Here is a 15,145-nt window from a genome sequence, read left to right on the forward strand (position 1 = left end):
CCAAGAGTACTGTTTTGGGTGTTTTTATTGTTTTGTTAATAAAGCCGATGACGTTGAATGTGCTGGAGCACTCGCCAATAGAAGCGCAAGTCTTACGTAGTGATGTCACCATTTTGCATTGTTAGAGGAGCTCGGGTCATCGGGTCATCATTGCCATTTCTACACTGTACCTTATGTGCATATGACATTCAAACCTTTGAATCTTGAACTATACAGGAAAGAAGTATAATAGTGCTTCTTTAGCATGTGGCTGCTAATTGTGTACTAGGTAGTACCTGTGCTTTTCAGCAAGAAGTTGCAAAAGTATTGGATGCCTGGAAAAGTAAACACATGGATCTGGTGCAACAGAAGAAGGATTATGATTACAAATACTGCAAATAATGATTGCTTAATGTTTAGCAATGGTGGGGCCATGTGTGATTCCAACTAAGCCTTGAGGTCCAGTGTAGGATTTAGCCTATAACTACTTTAACAAACAGCTACTTTTTGTCAGTCACATTTTGAGTTTCAGTTACACCAGTGTGCTCAGTAGATGGTGCTGCTTATCTCTGGAAAAAGGGTGCCTCTGTTCCCCATCACATCACACATATTCAGTTCAAATCATGAAAACAAAATCAGCCATGATGCCACAGAGTTGTGACCATTTTAGAAGTCAGAAAAGCCAACAGGTTATCTTTGATGTTTATTTAATTCAATATGTGCAAAAGAAGTTCTTAACTGCAGCAGGGCGACACTCAGTTTCCGTAATAAAATACAAGGGATGCAAAGAGCTGTGTTGAATCTGAACCAAATGGAAACGCAGTCTGCTACGAACATCAACAGTATTCATATACAGCCGAGCATAATCAGCACGAACACTGCTTTGCATATAATACCGGCTGGTTACATAAGAAGCAGACACTTGAGTTTCAGTTTCTTTTCTTCAGGATTGGCACTCAGACGGTTTAATGATTAAGGATACTCAAATCGCACGTCACACACTCGAGACATCTTATTCCAAACACCCAGATTTTACTCAGCTCCAGATAAACCATTTCTGTTTGGAAGCATAAAAAAAAAAAAAAAAACATGTATATGCACATGAAAAGAAAGCCTTTTAAGCTCTGTTGACATCTGGTTATTTTTTCATTTTCAGAAAACCAAACATAATACCAAGGTAAGATGGGTTTCTTTTTAAATGTATTTCTTCCACTGACTGCACAGCTACAATTGGATACAAAAAGTGACAACATGTGAAGGATGCCATCCAGCACACAAAGAGAAAGGCAACATTTAGGGCTGCTTTGGGGTTTTGGTTCCGCTGTGTGCAGTCAAAGCAGAATTCAAAAGCTCAAGTTTTTGTTGTAAATTGAACATTCTGCAATGTGCAATGGTTTTTGGTAAATGTGTATATCTGTATAACTGTATTAGCACACGTTTGGTGGAGTGTGTGGGGGTAGGATGTGAGTGAGGTCAGTCGTTTTGGCTGGAGTGTGGCTCAGGACTGGCCTCTGCTGGGGCTTCAGGCTCCTGATGCATTTGGCTGAGGTGTTTGACCAGGCTCTCCAGTTGAGGGTTTCCCCCAAACCCCTGGATGAGGCGGTACACCTCGATCTCCAGGTCGCGCAGTGTCTGTCGGGTGTAGGCGAAAGAGCCCACCTTCTCCAGGTAGTCCACACAGTAGCGTTTTATGTCCATGTTCTCCGTGCGCTGCCTCAGGATGTTCTGCACCTGTGTGCTCTCGGGACGTGACCAAATGGCATGAATGGTTGGGAAAGAGAACTTGCCCTCGGTGAGGTCCTCGCAGAAGCTCTTGTTCTCGCTGTACTCGCGAGAGCTCAGGTTAGCGTAATCATCGCGGATCTGGAAGAAGAGGCCCAGTGTGTCCAGGAGGGGCTTCAGGTCCTGTTTCCAGTCTGAGAAGATCTGCATCAGGCCCACGGCCAGGCCAAACAGCCCTCCAGTCTTCTGCAGCACCATGTTGCGGTACTCCTGCTCCGTGGGACAGGTGTAGGTGTCCCTCCAGTGGATGTCCAGGCCCTGGCCGCGGTGCAGCTCCAGCAGCTGCCTGGTGAACACTGGGACAGCCTCAGGGTGCTCCAGGGTCAGCACCTTCTCCAGGCCCAGGAAGTACACGTAGTTGGCTGAGTTGATGACGGAGGGGATGCCGTAGATGCTGTGGGCCACTGGGAAGCCTCGTCGCAGCGTGGAGCTGTCCTCGATGTCGTCTATGAGCAAGCTGGCGTTGTGCAGCATCTCCGTCACCTCGATGATCCCCTGGGCAGGACACAAACACACCAACATTTGAGAATCATTGTGTAATCAAATCAACTTTACCATATTAATATAATTCTTCTCACTTTCAGGAACTGTTACAATAGAGTGCCACAGTGACGCGTCCTAAAACCCGGAAGTAAGCTGCGCATGGGTTCCTTCGACAAAAAAGCAATGCAATTTCTCCATAGGATTTTGGAAAATAGCTTGAAATAAGGTCTGTGGTAGACACACATTTAAGAGAAGGATCACGTTTTGTTCAGTCGGATAATCTCCACATGTCTACCCTACTCATCATTTTCGAATCATAAATCTCACCGATAGATTTATGATTAGAAAACTGAGAACACTTTCTACATCAACTCTTGACCAATAACAGGTTCTCAGGAACTTTCTGTGTGAACGATGCACTACAACATGTTTACAGCAGATGGTGCCATGTCTACACTGTTGCCTGAACTGAGCAGACATAACTGTTGTTGCTGAAACAAACAGAGAGAAGAGAATGAATGAAGACTTACGCTCCAGACTGGAGCCACTTCAGATTCTACTCCGAAAATAACCCAATAGATGTGTCTAACAGAGGGCAGTGGTGGCTTTGAGGGGTTAGAGGACATTATGGTTAAGCAGCTACAAGTGACACTACATGACTTTGCGCAGGTTTAACTCTTAAGATAAACAGATGTGTACTGGTACGTATCCTTAGAAATACAAGCTCCAACAGCTTCAACACAGTATGACTCATGGAGAAGTTAGTAAACGTCCCCTGTCCATCAGGTGGATGCCTTTCCTGATAACAGAACATATCTGTCTGCTGTCCTGAGCAGGCCGTGCAGCCTGCCTGAGTGCTGGGCTGATTTAAAGACAAGTGGTGTGGCTGGTAGTGAAAGCTGTTTGTGTGGGGCTGGGGAGCACAAAGAGGGGCTCAGTGGGTCAGGCAGATGGCCAGAGAGCAGTTTATCTGCCAAACACAACCTTTCCTTCGGCAGGAACCCGGACACTCGCTCACCCTGCAACCTCAGTGTGCCACTTACAAGAGCAGGGGGGTTGTGGGTAATAGCTACAATGAATGCACACATGGAGAAAATGGAACATACAGACTGTTGTCTCTATGAATAACTATTCAATGGCTATTCAATATATCACGTGTTTTCTAACAGTAATGATCAAACTCACAAGCATCAGAAATTAGATTCAAAGTGTCTTCGTGAAAGCAAATTAGTCAGAATGTCGCTGTACAATGCAGCCATTTAAGTGCAGAGTGCCTTCACTACTCGGCGAGACTACTTCATTGATTTCCAGCAGAGGTTACTGACGCAGAAACTCATCCTGTTTGCCAAGGCAATAATCAGTGATCCATTATGAAATCAGTTCTACTTCACAACAAACAAGTGCGCTGAGTCAAATATATTGAGAGAAAATAACTGTGAAACTGAGAGGTCAGTTATGTGTGACCTGTCTCTCTGTGGTTAGCGCCGACAGCAATACCTCTGAGTCAGCCAAGGTTTTAACATGGTCACATGATCACACAGCACACCTACTTGTGTGTGTCATTCAAAAATGCTTCCTCGTTCATCTAGAGCAGAAAGCTTAGTGTGCAAATGTATTTCAAATGTACGGCAGGTTAGGGTACAGATATACAGATATCTGGAACCAAAGTACAATCATAATCTGGGATTGTTATCTTGTGTGTTTTGAATGTTGTCTGTTGCTGCTGTGTGTCTGCCAATTGTTTTCCTCAATGATCTTGTATTATATATAATGCTGTGTGTCTGTTTCCCACAATGTAGATAATGAAGCTTGTAAATGATTAACTCATTTACGATACAGAGCTGTCCTGCAGTGTTTCATAGACACGGTGAAACACCTACTCATCTGACACAATCACTACTGCCATGGTGTCATTTCTTTTTTCATTTTTATGAAATAAAACCGCAGAGCTTGAGAGCTATTTCAAGAAGGGCATATTATATTAAACGAGTGTGGCTACTACTTAGGCTGTCAGTATGAAATAGATCAAGAGATGTGATGTGTCAAACTACTGCTGTGAAACCAATTTCCGGGGAAACCCTTGTATGATTAAACTCTCCAGCAGTTTAGAGTTGCTCTGTATCATATTTGTATGCTTATCGCAATCCAGTTCCTCATTACTTTCTCACGGAGGCAGCTTCATTATAGCCACTATGCATCAGTCACACAATTTAAACCCACAAGAAGCTCGAAGCCCGAGGCAGGAGACAGTCTCATGAATGACACGTTTTCAAAAATAAATAGAAGACAACTAACTTTTCCTACACTATCACAGAGAACAGCAGGAAGCCTAAAGGTCACCATCCAACAGAGGGAGTTTCCCAAACCTCCAGCACCTACTCTGTGCTACACTGTAGAGAAGCACAGACTGTATGGGGGTTTGATTAAAAATGCATTGCCAAATGAACGAGAGTGTGCCACTGTCATCGCCTCCATCTCTCTGTAGGCATGGTTGTTTCCATGGCGGCGACTTGTTGGCAGCGGTGTGCTAATGACGACGAGAGCTCTTAGTCCGCATGATGGGTTCAGGAGGAGTTTACAGAGCTGCTACATGAAGTGCAAAGGGGAGAGCCAGAGGGAGTCATAGGGGGAGACAGTTCTTTGATATGCCTTTGTTTACAATCTGCATATGAACGTAGGCCATATGAATTGCAAGCTGGCTTCAGCTCAACAGATCCAGACCTGTTCAAATACAAAACTCTGAAGCAACGTGTCACTGTAGCCTCAAGGAGCAAATGTAAACTTGGATTCAAAATGTCAGCACTTATTCATTCGAACACATGCAACGCAGCGTAGCAGCGTGAAAGCTGTGATTACATATATATTATCTACTGACTCAAATTGTAAGATGGATGTTTTGTTATATTTAATAATTACTTAGAAGAGACTGACAACTGTATTACTCAGAAACATCGTTTTTTTGGTTCATTAAATTGACTTTTATTATGCACTGGGAGATGAAACTACTACAGGAGACAACAGCGCGACCTCTGCTGAAGGATTAGGATTCCTCTTCATGGGGAGGGCTTATAAAAAATGCAGGACAAAGGGAGACCTCTTGAACACAAAATCTAATGACAACGGACAGGCTGAGCACTTAGCATTCTGCACAGTGAAGGGCATGCACGTTAATAAAATACAAGTTACATATTTTCCTCCCTGGACACTGGATAATATTCAGTTCAATAGTTCAGAAGTGTTCACTTTAATTGACCTGGTCTCCCTACTCCCTGCTCAATAAAACCAATACATCCAAAATGGCTCATTTGAAATTAATCTGACAGAGGAAAGGCCAATCAGCTCGCGATCTTTACACACACTTCAATATGTCTGTTGCGATCTAATCAGGCAGGATCTTAGAATGTGAGACCAAAACACTGTAATGGATGGAGACGTATGTTTGCTTGGGAAGCTGTCTGTGACCTGAACCATGCTTTGATCAAAGAGGTGATCAGGAACACATGAAGTTGAAACAAGTCATCTCTAAATGCTGCCAGATGATTCTAAAATATTTGACTGCCAGTTACTGCATCATGTAGAGTACGCTAAATAAGCTACAATGGCCTTAACAGTTTGATTCCAGAAGCAGAAACTAACACTGGTTTAGCTGCTCTCCTTAACTTTGTTCATGTTCAACAGCATATGCCATAAATAATTGGTGTCTATAATATAAATTCTAGGAAAGTGAAGATTATTCAAAGTTGTTTGAGTTATACATTTGAAAAGAAAATGAATGAATTAAAATTTAATATGGAAGTGTTTAAGGTCTTAGAACATTAGGATGTCATATAAGATGGTTGCTCTATTATGTCTTAAAATTGTTTTGGGTTGAAACCATTTGTTACACAGATTTGGTACTGAGTTTGACCACTGTGAAATTGATTCCATCAAAAAAAAAAAGCCTCCAAAACTTTTGATTTGTGCATTTTTTCTAAAAAGCCATACATCCTCTGAATTTTGTATACAATGAGGTCATCTTAAATGAATAGTCTCACTACAATGAAAGGGCTAGTTTGAAAACCAACATCATCACACATTGAACCAACAAGAGCCTCAGCTTTCCAGTCATACTCAATTTATTAAATTCCAAGACTGTTCTGGATTCCCATGAATTCAATCTGACAGCTGATTACTATCAATTTAGTATTTGGTTTTTTCAATCAAACTGCAAAAAAAAGGTTGTGACTTTTTTTTGTCACAGGATGTGACTTTAGGAAACTGAACAGGTATAACCAAACAGCAAATAGAAGCGGATACAAATACAAATACAGCAGAGTATATGAGGCCCTTCACATTGTTGCAGAAATGACTTTTATATTACAAACAGTCAAAACACAAGTCACAGTCCAGGCACAACCCCTCATGGCAGGCAATCCACTATGTTTAGAATTCAAATGAAGAAACGACAGAATGAAAACATCAAATTCGTCAAAATCCTGTGTCCTTTTTTGAAAAGGTCTGATTGTTTCATGCTTCCGTTGTATAGTATTTGTGTTTTGTGTTTTGTGTTTTGAGAGATGTTGATGTTGAAATGATGTGCTACTACTGTGCTACTTGAATGAAGTCCCGAGACACCTTGATATGAAACAATAGGTGCAACAGCTGCTTTGTCATAGAGTTTATAATGAACAATACAAAGCAAAGAGCTAGCAGGACTTTATTGGAGCAGATGTCTGAAGGATACTGCATTTAAAAATGAAAATACATTACTGACCCTTTCAGTGAACAATATTATCTATAGCTGTTTTCTGCATTGTAATTTCTTACAGCCATATTTTCTTTGTAAAAAATCTGCTAAATCTGCAGCTCTACTAAGCTCTTGCCAACTTCTAGCGTCTTGACCTGATTTAAGGCACTTGTCTTTACAGCACAGTTCAGTCTCACTTCAGTCTTAAACTAGTTTGCCACAGCAGCAAAGCATGTCGTAATATTCCGAAAAAAACAACCTGTGCATTCCTAAACCAGACAGACTTCGCAACTATCTGAACATCTAGCATGTGAGAACATGTAGCAAGCGCTGTATGAGGGCAAACAAAATGCATCCAACTTAAACAAGTCATGATATCAGCAATAAGGGAAAGCTGCAGATCAAAATGTAGAGAAAAGGATAACTTTACGGTTTTTCAAAGCACAGCCAACCTTTTTAATTTCATTCCACTTGAATCTCAGCTGGATGAACAACATGGTGTAATACATTATGGATGCTCTAAGATCTATATCCAAGCTTTACATTTACATTCAGTAAAGAAACAACACTCTGGTTGCATTACAACATCAATTGCCTTGAATAAGCACTCCATCATTTTACGTTCTTAAAGCATTCTACGACTAAAGATGACTTTGAATGTGAATGTTAAAAGGCTCCAATGGTTCATTCCTCACCTGCAGTTTGTCCTCTGGAACATTGAGCCAGTGGTTAAATGCTTGGGATAGTTTTGTCCTCACCTGTTTTCCTGAGGAGAGAGCGGAAAACAAAAGTTAGGGTTTCAAACTTAAAGAAAGAGTAGCTTTTAAATGCATCTTTCACATTACTTCTGTTACAAATCATTAGCTCCCTGTGCTTTCCTTACTTACATGTATTTCTTCTAGTCCCTATGTCTGTGATAATTGACACTTTGTTGAAGGTGGCAGGTGGGTGGTAGCTACATATCCCAAGAGATACCAAACTTAAAAAGGAAAATGACATGTTTATTTATAAATCATTTTGAGTTCAACTTTAAGGTTGGCTTGAGCACAAATACTTTGTTTAGGCAGCAGGTAGGAAGGGATGTGACCGGAGAAGTGGAAATGGTCTGAATGAAACACAGGAAGTTTTCTGTTGTTCAAAGACCAGGCTTCAAGCTGCTTTTTCTTTCTTCTCTGTTGGGAAGCTGTTTCCAGCTGAGTGCTCGCAGCCACACTCAGAACAGGGCCGGTCAAGTATATTTTTAAATCCAAAATATAGATATTTTGGCCCAAAACTATGAAAAAGACCCTGGTACAATATTGCAAAATGTCTTTAATGAAAACGTTTCCTGCCAGACATTAAATATATGTTTCCTTATGAGCTTTAAGGACAGTGACACTGCTAAAAAGGAAACATCCCAGCCAATAGAAACCCGAAGGACCTGTCCTATTTACCCAAAATGTGATTCTGGCGTTAGGTTAGTCACTTTGCTACTTGCAAAAAATAAATAAAGTCGGTCTCCCAAAGAGCAGCTGAGGAGCGCTTGGTCAAGACAGAAAAATGTATGTTAAAAACCCATTTGGAAGAGTCTTAACAGCAATGCGTGTCTCCAGAAATCCTGACCTTCTTACCCAGGATAATAAGGAAAACACATCATAATTGGCTTTATATGTCCGCCATCTGCCGCCCTGCTTTCAAAATCATTGGCATTGGCCACAGAAAATTCCATAGGTACGAAGTAGAAGAAATAAAATACAATACTACATAACTGCTCACAACAAGGTCTATGGATTATCTCCAACCTTTCTTCATCTGAGAGCTACTTTGAAAAAATGAAAGTGGCCAAGAGCTACTTGCATCAAATTGCTTACATTTATTCACATAGCCCACATCAGTTGAATTAAGCTACTTTTGTACACGTGTGAAATTGCAATACCTAAAGCTTATCAAAGATCTTAACTTCACATCAGGGTCCAAGAAAACGAAAATGTCTCACATATTATTATGGCCCACATAGTGAGTACATCACTGAGAATGCACATAAATCTCCTTAATCACCACCTTACCAGCATTTCACTCTTTTGTACAGTTAGTGAGATGAATGGCACTGCATGGAGTCCACCATACAGGTGTATGCCGGAGTGTACCCACTTAGGTTCACTCTAATAGAGTCATTTAAATGTTCATCAGTCAGTCTTGTTCTATTTAGATTTCATGACATTCATGTCAGAAAAAGCTGCTTCACAAAGATATGTAGAGCCAAATAAAGCAGACATGTGATAGCGGAAGCTTTTTCCTCCTGCCTTCACAAACTTTACACATGTATTTATCAACTGAAAATAGCAAGAGGACATTCATACTCTGCAATCCAAGACTTGATTAAATCCACCAAAAACCTGACATGACGATAATGAGTCTTTTTCAAAAAACACAAATCCCTCCCTGTGTGTCTCTGAGCCGCAGCCACAGGGCCTGATCCAGAGTGGGTTGGTTCTGGACTGGTGTTGGTGGAGAAAGCAGACTGCTCCGTGTGTGGTGTCGCTGTGCCGCTGTCACGTCTGTTCCTTGATCTCTGCATCACCAACCAATTTGATATTCGTGTGAAAGAAAAGAATTCTAAAATAAAAAAACTTTATTGTCCAGCCGCGGCCCAAAAATCAAGAAGCAACGTAACTACGCTATAATCGATAATCAAGCTGCTTTTCAGTAGCTCGCCGCTGTCTTCTGATCGACGTGTTGGAGAGCCCTGATCTAGAGTATCCGGATTATTGAAACATTAGCTTTTGATATTTTTGGGCACTTTAAGCACCATGAACTGATGTCAAATAGTTATATTATATTGGAAAGAAGGAAGGCTTCTCTTTGTACAATATCTCCAACACTCAGCAGCTCACACCAAATCAGTCTAAATGATGTGGTCTTTATTTTAATGTTTCACTGTAGAATCAACAGTTTAAACGTTAACAATTATGCTATATTGGTATTACTTTCTTCAGAGATTAAGCTGTATTACAGAAATTCTTCTCTCAAAATGGTAATTAAATGGATCAGTTTAGTCATGATTGTGTTCCAAATGCACACTTTCTAAAAAAGTAGTTTTGTTTAAAACCGAACTGAATATTTCACAACGAATGAATGTAATGTCCTTTCAGATAAAGCCAGAACCGTAACCTCTATACAATAAGCACATTAAGTGGCACTTCTTAAAAACACAAAGCTAGGTGTTAGGATCAACCAGATAAACATCTCTCTTCTTATGCAGCGTGCATTTTGTGTCTATCTGGTTGTACACCCAATCACATCAGTTATTGTATACATGTTGGTGAGGCCATTATCCAGTGCCACTAACAAGAAGAAAGCAGTTGAGGGCTCAGTGAAGCTCTAAAACCGATGACCACATAGCTGCATACAAATATCTTCCACAACTATGCATTCACTGACATGGACACTCACCTGGTAGTTGCAACAAGTACTTGTAGGGTTCCAGCAGAATTCGCTCAGATGTGGCTTCTGAGTCGCAATCCATTGCTTGAAGTTTTCACAAATCTATATTGGAGTATAAGGCACATAGAAAAGTTAATAATCTGGACACTATTTAGCTCTAAAAGTAAAAAGGCTTGTTGCAAGTCCAAAATCGCACTAGAGTCAAAGAAGAGGGAGGGATGCCTGTGGTGTGTTCATGTTGGATTACTTGTCCATTTCTCAGCAGTACACCTAAAGCTGGCTTTTAACTGACAGATAGAAGAAGTGTTAAGTGGACAGAATCAAAGACACGTGGTGCAACTGACATCGGAGGTATAACTGCAAAATGCTGCAACCATTTTATAGCATTATACACAAGAACTGGGTAGGTATTATTTATGAGTGATACTTTTAGGTTGTGTGTTTAATAGATGTGTATGAGTATGTGATATTTTGAAGTATGTCTAGAATCTTAGTATGAAACAAATAGGCCTGGATTTGCACACTATTACAGTATGAAAACACTGGACACTACCCTGCCATATGTATAACTAATACTATGCAGTTCTGAAGACAAAACATGTCATTCATTGATGAATTTATTTAACATTATTTGTAATTTGTTCTTGTGTTTTTGTTTTGGCCTGCTTTTTGTTTTATTTACGCAATGCTTCATCTGTTCTTACAATTCAAATGTTCTAACAGCTCAAGTATTCCTAAAAACTGAAGCTGTTAATCATGCTTGCTGTCAGGTTTTGCAGATTCCAGCAGAGCTGAGGTTGACTGAGTTACCATAGTTACGCGTCTCCAACTGGCACTGAGGCTTCATAGGAAGTGCCGTGGTAATTACAGCACAGTGTGTCCCAACAGATGTACATGACTGTTTTCTGACACCAAAGTATGTAGGGTTAACAATAGTACACATGTTGAGTATGTAGTGCATAGTATAGGATTTGACACATTTTTTTACAAATAGTTGTCCTTTAAATAAGCACATGAATGAAAAGAAGAAATGCAAAACTATGTTTTGTATGTGCTGTTTGAAAGGTAAGGGTTTAAACATGCTCTGTCATATGAACCGAATAGTGCACAGCCATAAATAATATCTGTGTGCATGGTGAGTGACATGTTAATCACATGATTGGATTATTTAAAACAAAGAAAAATACTGGAAAGTTATAGGAACTGATAAGTGATGTGGCAATCATCAACAGAGAAATATAACTAGTGATCATTAAAGAAAAACATCTTCTCAAACTTTACAAAATGTCAGCAGCATTAAATGCCATTTAATAATATATTTATGCTGTATATGTTCTTAAATGTCTTTTGTTCTTATTTTGTAAAGCACTTTGAATCACCACGTGCTGAAAAGCCATTGCATTTCCATTGAGAGACTGTGCATTATATAAAAAATACCAAATCTCTTATCACATTATATTATTTACTCTTCATTGTTTTTGAAAATATGACACCCTAGCATAAAGATGGTTTCAATAGGTACTGTATTATCTAACACAGGCCTGCAACTTACATCAGTGTGTTGTATAATTTCTCAGTGGAAAACATAAGTAAATACACTGTTGTATCCTCATTTTGTCTCCTCAAGTGCCTTACTAGAACTATAATAATATCCGAATTATCCATTTGATATGCCAATTAACTTAAAAACAAAACCATTTCTCAGTTCAATTCTATATATTCAATCATTTAACTCTGAATTATTATGATATTGCGTTTCAACGGAAAAGCCATATATAGAATAGAATTGAAGAAGCTGCAACATTTTTAGGAAGAACAAGTTTACCAAAAGTTATTCCATCTTTTTGAAAATGTTTTAATGGGAACTTGACTGACCATATTAAAGAAATTAAAATGACACAGTAACCTCAATTACACATAAACAGAAGTGTTTGAAAAATAAAATGCTACTAGGGTTGTTAACTCCACCCACCTTTGCTGCTCCCTGTCAGTCTGCTGACTTGTTTCCTGTTAGCCAGGATGCTAGTTAGCTGGAATTAGCAGGTTAACATAAACGCGTCGGTAAACAACCGTTGAGCATTTCTTTCTTTCTTTATCAAAATAAAAACGTCCACATAAACGCAAGTCGACTCATACACACGACGTGACTTTCACAAGCACGCTTTCATACCATGTTTAGGTCCGTGTGATAACGGCTTATTCACCAGATGCTATGCTAGGCTAATGGCGTTCTTGCTACGCACGGTCTGGAGACCCTTCACATGACAAGCTAGTTTCGATTAGCAACCTATATATGCTTCGGCGTCGTTACAGAGCAGGCGCAGAGAAGGTGGGGGCTGCAACAATATGGGTTCTTCGCTCATAGATGTGTTGACGTTTTATTTGTACATCGCCAGGTAAAATATCCAGCTAGGGGGAAATGGAAATACGCACACACATCTACTCGGCACCATCAGTAGCATATATCAAACATACATGCTTTTGAACATTGGTTTTGTATTTTTTTTGTCGTTTTTGAGTCGCTGTGTATTGTGAGAACGACCCAGTAGGATTACTTCGTACACCTTACCATGGGTATTTTTCTCTAAAACCAGCCAATCACGTGCTGCTAAGGCGTTTCCCTTCGCTGTGCAATCCAATAGACAAGCGTACATTTGTGAGAGGCGGGGTTAATGTGCCCGTCACTCATCCTCAGGAGGCGGGGGAGAGGGATCACAGAAAGAGCTAGGCTAGAGGAGCTACTCAACAAGGCAAACAGCAGCGCTCTGCGAAAACGACTTTTACCCATCCACGTCCAACATCAACTAGGGGCCAACGGACGACGTTAAAATCCGTCTGATTTATTACATAAATGTTCCTATGGATTACTAATTCACTTTCGTCGAAAAACAGAGGTGTTTCTCAATTTGACAGCATAGGTAAGACTGCTTTTGTTCGGCAAGCTATCGTTATTTTGAACATTTAACTAGCTTGCTTCCCTACTGCTACCAATCCAACCTTGGCGTAAGCTAACTTGTTAACTGAAGCTGTGATGTGTTTGAGGGGTCTTGGGGAATGAATGAATTTAGCGACTGGATAGCAAAAAAGATGACTGCCGAGATTACACAATAAAAACTTGGTCAGCTCGATAACAAAGTTATTCTGTAGCCATCCAAATTAAGGCGATGAGCACAGTGAGAGGTTATGCTACTGGACAAGCATCGGAGTGTTGTGTTGTGGAGGAATCCTTGTCGTCGAGCAGCGCCTGTCATGGTGTTCACTAATAGCCGTCAAAAGTGATATTACATGAAACCATCGGCGACCTGAATAAGCTTGACATCGTTGCAGGGTGTGATTTGTCGATCAGCGACTAAACGGTGTAGTTTAACAGGTAAATCGCACCGTCAGTGGTTTCTTTTGTGCCGCGAGTATGATTCGCTTATCACGATTGACTTTTCCAGTGTAGGTTGGACCAGATGGGATACCTTGTGTCAAGGAACTCACCCATTTGATCAGTTAAATGACCAAATGCGATGTGGACTAATTTCCCTCTGCTGTAGAATACTTGTATCGATGATCGATGCTGTGTGTGTACGTGCGTGACCAGTATTTTGCACATTTCCGTAACTGGCAACATCCCTGCTGACAAACTGTCTGGACAGAAGAGGTTTAAATGGGCTCGAAGCTTTAGTTAAACATGCAACCAGGTTTTAGGGCAGGAGGGAAGAATGTGGAGGCTCGGGCTATTTGTGTGTATTGTTTTGGTGGTGGTCTATCTTTCACTTGCAGCGGCTGGTTGAGCAAATTGTCTGGGGCGGATGACATTGTATCCTCCGCGATCCTTCACCGCAACCAAGAGCCACACATGAGTGCTGCGACCTTGTCTTCTGTTAAAAACAATAACATGTTGAAGGTAATAAATGCATTGTTGCTGCGTTACACGTCTTATTTGAGCTTGACCTTGTTGCGAACCGTTTCGTCGACTTGTTTCTTTGTCAGACGCAACCTTACTCAGTGAACAGTCAGCGAAATGCCAGATCAGCCGATAAAGACAACATTTTGTGAAGAGAGAAAGTGACTTTAAGAATGGCTGCACGGCTGCTTCTTACTTTATTCAACTCAACGCTGCTATTAGGACACACGTTTAACGGGACATTTCTATTGCGGGGTGGTTAAGTCGCGAGTGTTATTATCGCTTTATATTCGCTGTCTAGTGCACTCTCCGCAGAGAGCACCGAAACAAGAAGGAGAAGCGAAAACCAAAATGAACAGTACTGCAGTTTTTCAGTAAATACCAAGGTATTCGTCCCCGAAACAGTAATTGCTCTTGTCGGGGCAGGTGAATGGCGACCACCGGTCCCGCAGTTTCCAGTGTTTCAGTGAAGTGTTCTCCTTTTTAGCCGACTGTCAGCTACAGAAATGGCGTCATCCTCTGCTGTAGAGTCAGTGCAGTGCAGACAGCGGGCACACCACGCTGCCGTACTGAAAGACCCGTGCAACGTGCAGCTTTTTACCGTGTACCACTTTATACTTACGGCTTCTTTATGCGTGCATTTGTGCAGAGCACTAGTTACTTTGTGTTTCAACCTTCTTTGCCACAAGCCAAGTCTGGCTGCTGACTACAGTACACCAGGCATTACATACACGGGTTTTATGGCTCTGCGAATGAGAGCAAACAGCCTGTCACGGTTTACTTTGCAACGAAGATATTTTTGGGAAATGTGTCCCAAAGCTCAAGCACACATAGCATTAGTCCCGTGCATTAGTCGGGAG

The 15,145-nt window shown here is 40.9% G+C and overlaps 2 protein-coding genes across 3 annotated transcripts in view; one reads left to right on the forward strand and one right to left on the reverse strand.

Moving 5' to 3' along the window:
• Nucleotides 1-669: 669 nt before the first annotated feature.
• ggps1 (geranylgeranyl diphosphate synthase 1) lies at nucleotides 670-12,663 on the reverse strand. 2 transcript variants are annotated; one of them, XM_079691052.1, is made up of 4 exons: nucleotides 12,564-12,663; nucleotides 10,403-10,495; nucleotides 7,666-7,736; nucleotides 670-2,256 (listed from the first exon to the last, which is right to left on the reverse strand). In XM_079691052.1, exons 2-4 carry the CDS (start codon nucleotides 10,473-10,475, stop codon nucleotides 1,453-1,455), a joined length of 948 nt encoding a protein of 315 aa, XP_079547178.1. In that variant the 5' UTR covers nucleotides 10,476-10,495; nucleotides 12,564-12,663; the 3' UTR covers nucleotides 670-1,452. The 2 variants fall into 2 exon arrangements, with proteins under 2 accessions (XP_079547178.1, XP_079547177.1); XM_079691051.1 differs by having other exon boundaries at nucleotides 12,366-12,662.
• A 477-nt stretch (nucleotides 12,664-13,140) lies between these two features.
• Nucleotides 13,141-15,145, forward strand: part of arid4b (AT-rich interaction domain 4B) — a 42,697-nt gene continuing 40,692 nt past the window's right edge. Inside the window, 1 exon segment of the mRNA XM_079691050.1 lies at nucleotides 13,141-13,311. The gene's annotated coding sequence lies outside the window, so the exon portion shown is untranslated.

Source organism: Notothenia rossii (genome assembly GCF_949606895.1).
Source record: "Notothenia rossii genome assembly, chromosome: 6".
In the NCBI taxonomy this organism is placed as follows: Eukaryota; Metazoa; Chordata; class Actinopteri; order Perciformes; family Nototheniidae; genus Notothenia; species Notothenia rossii.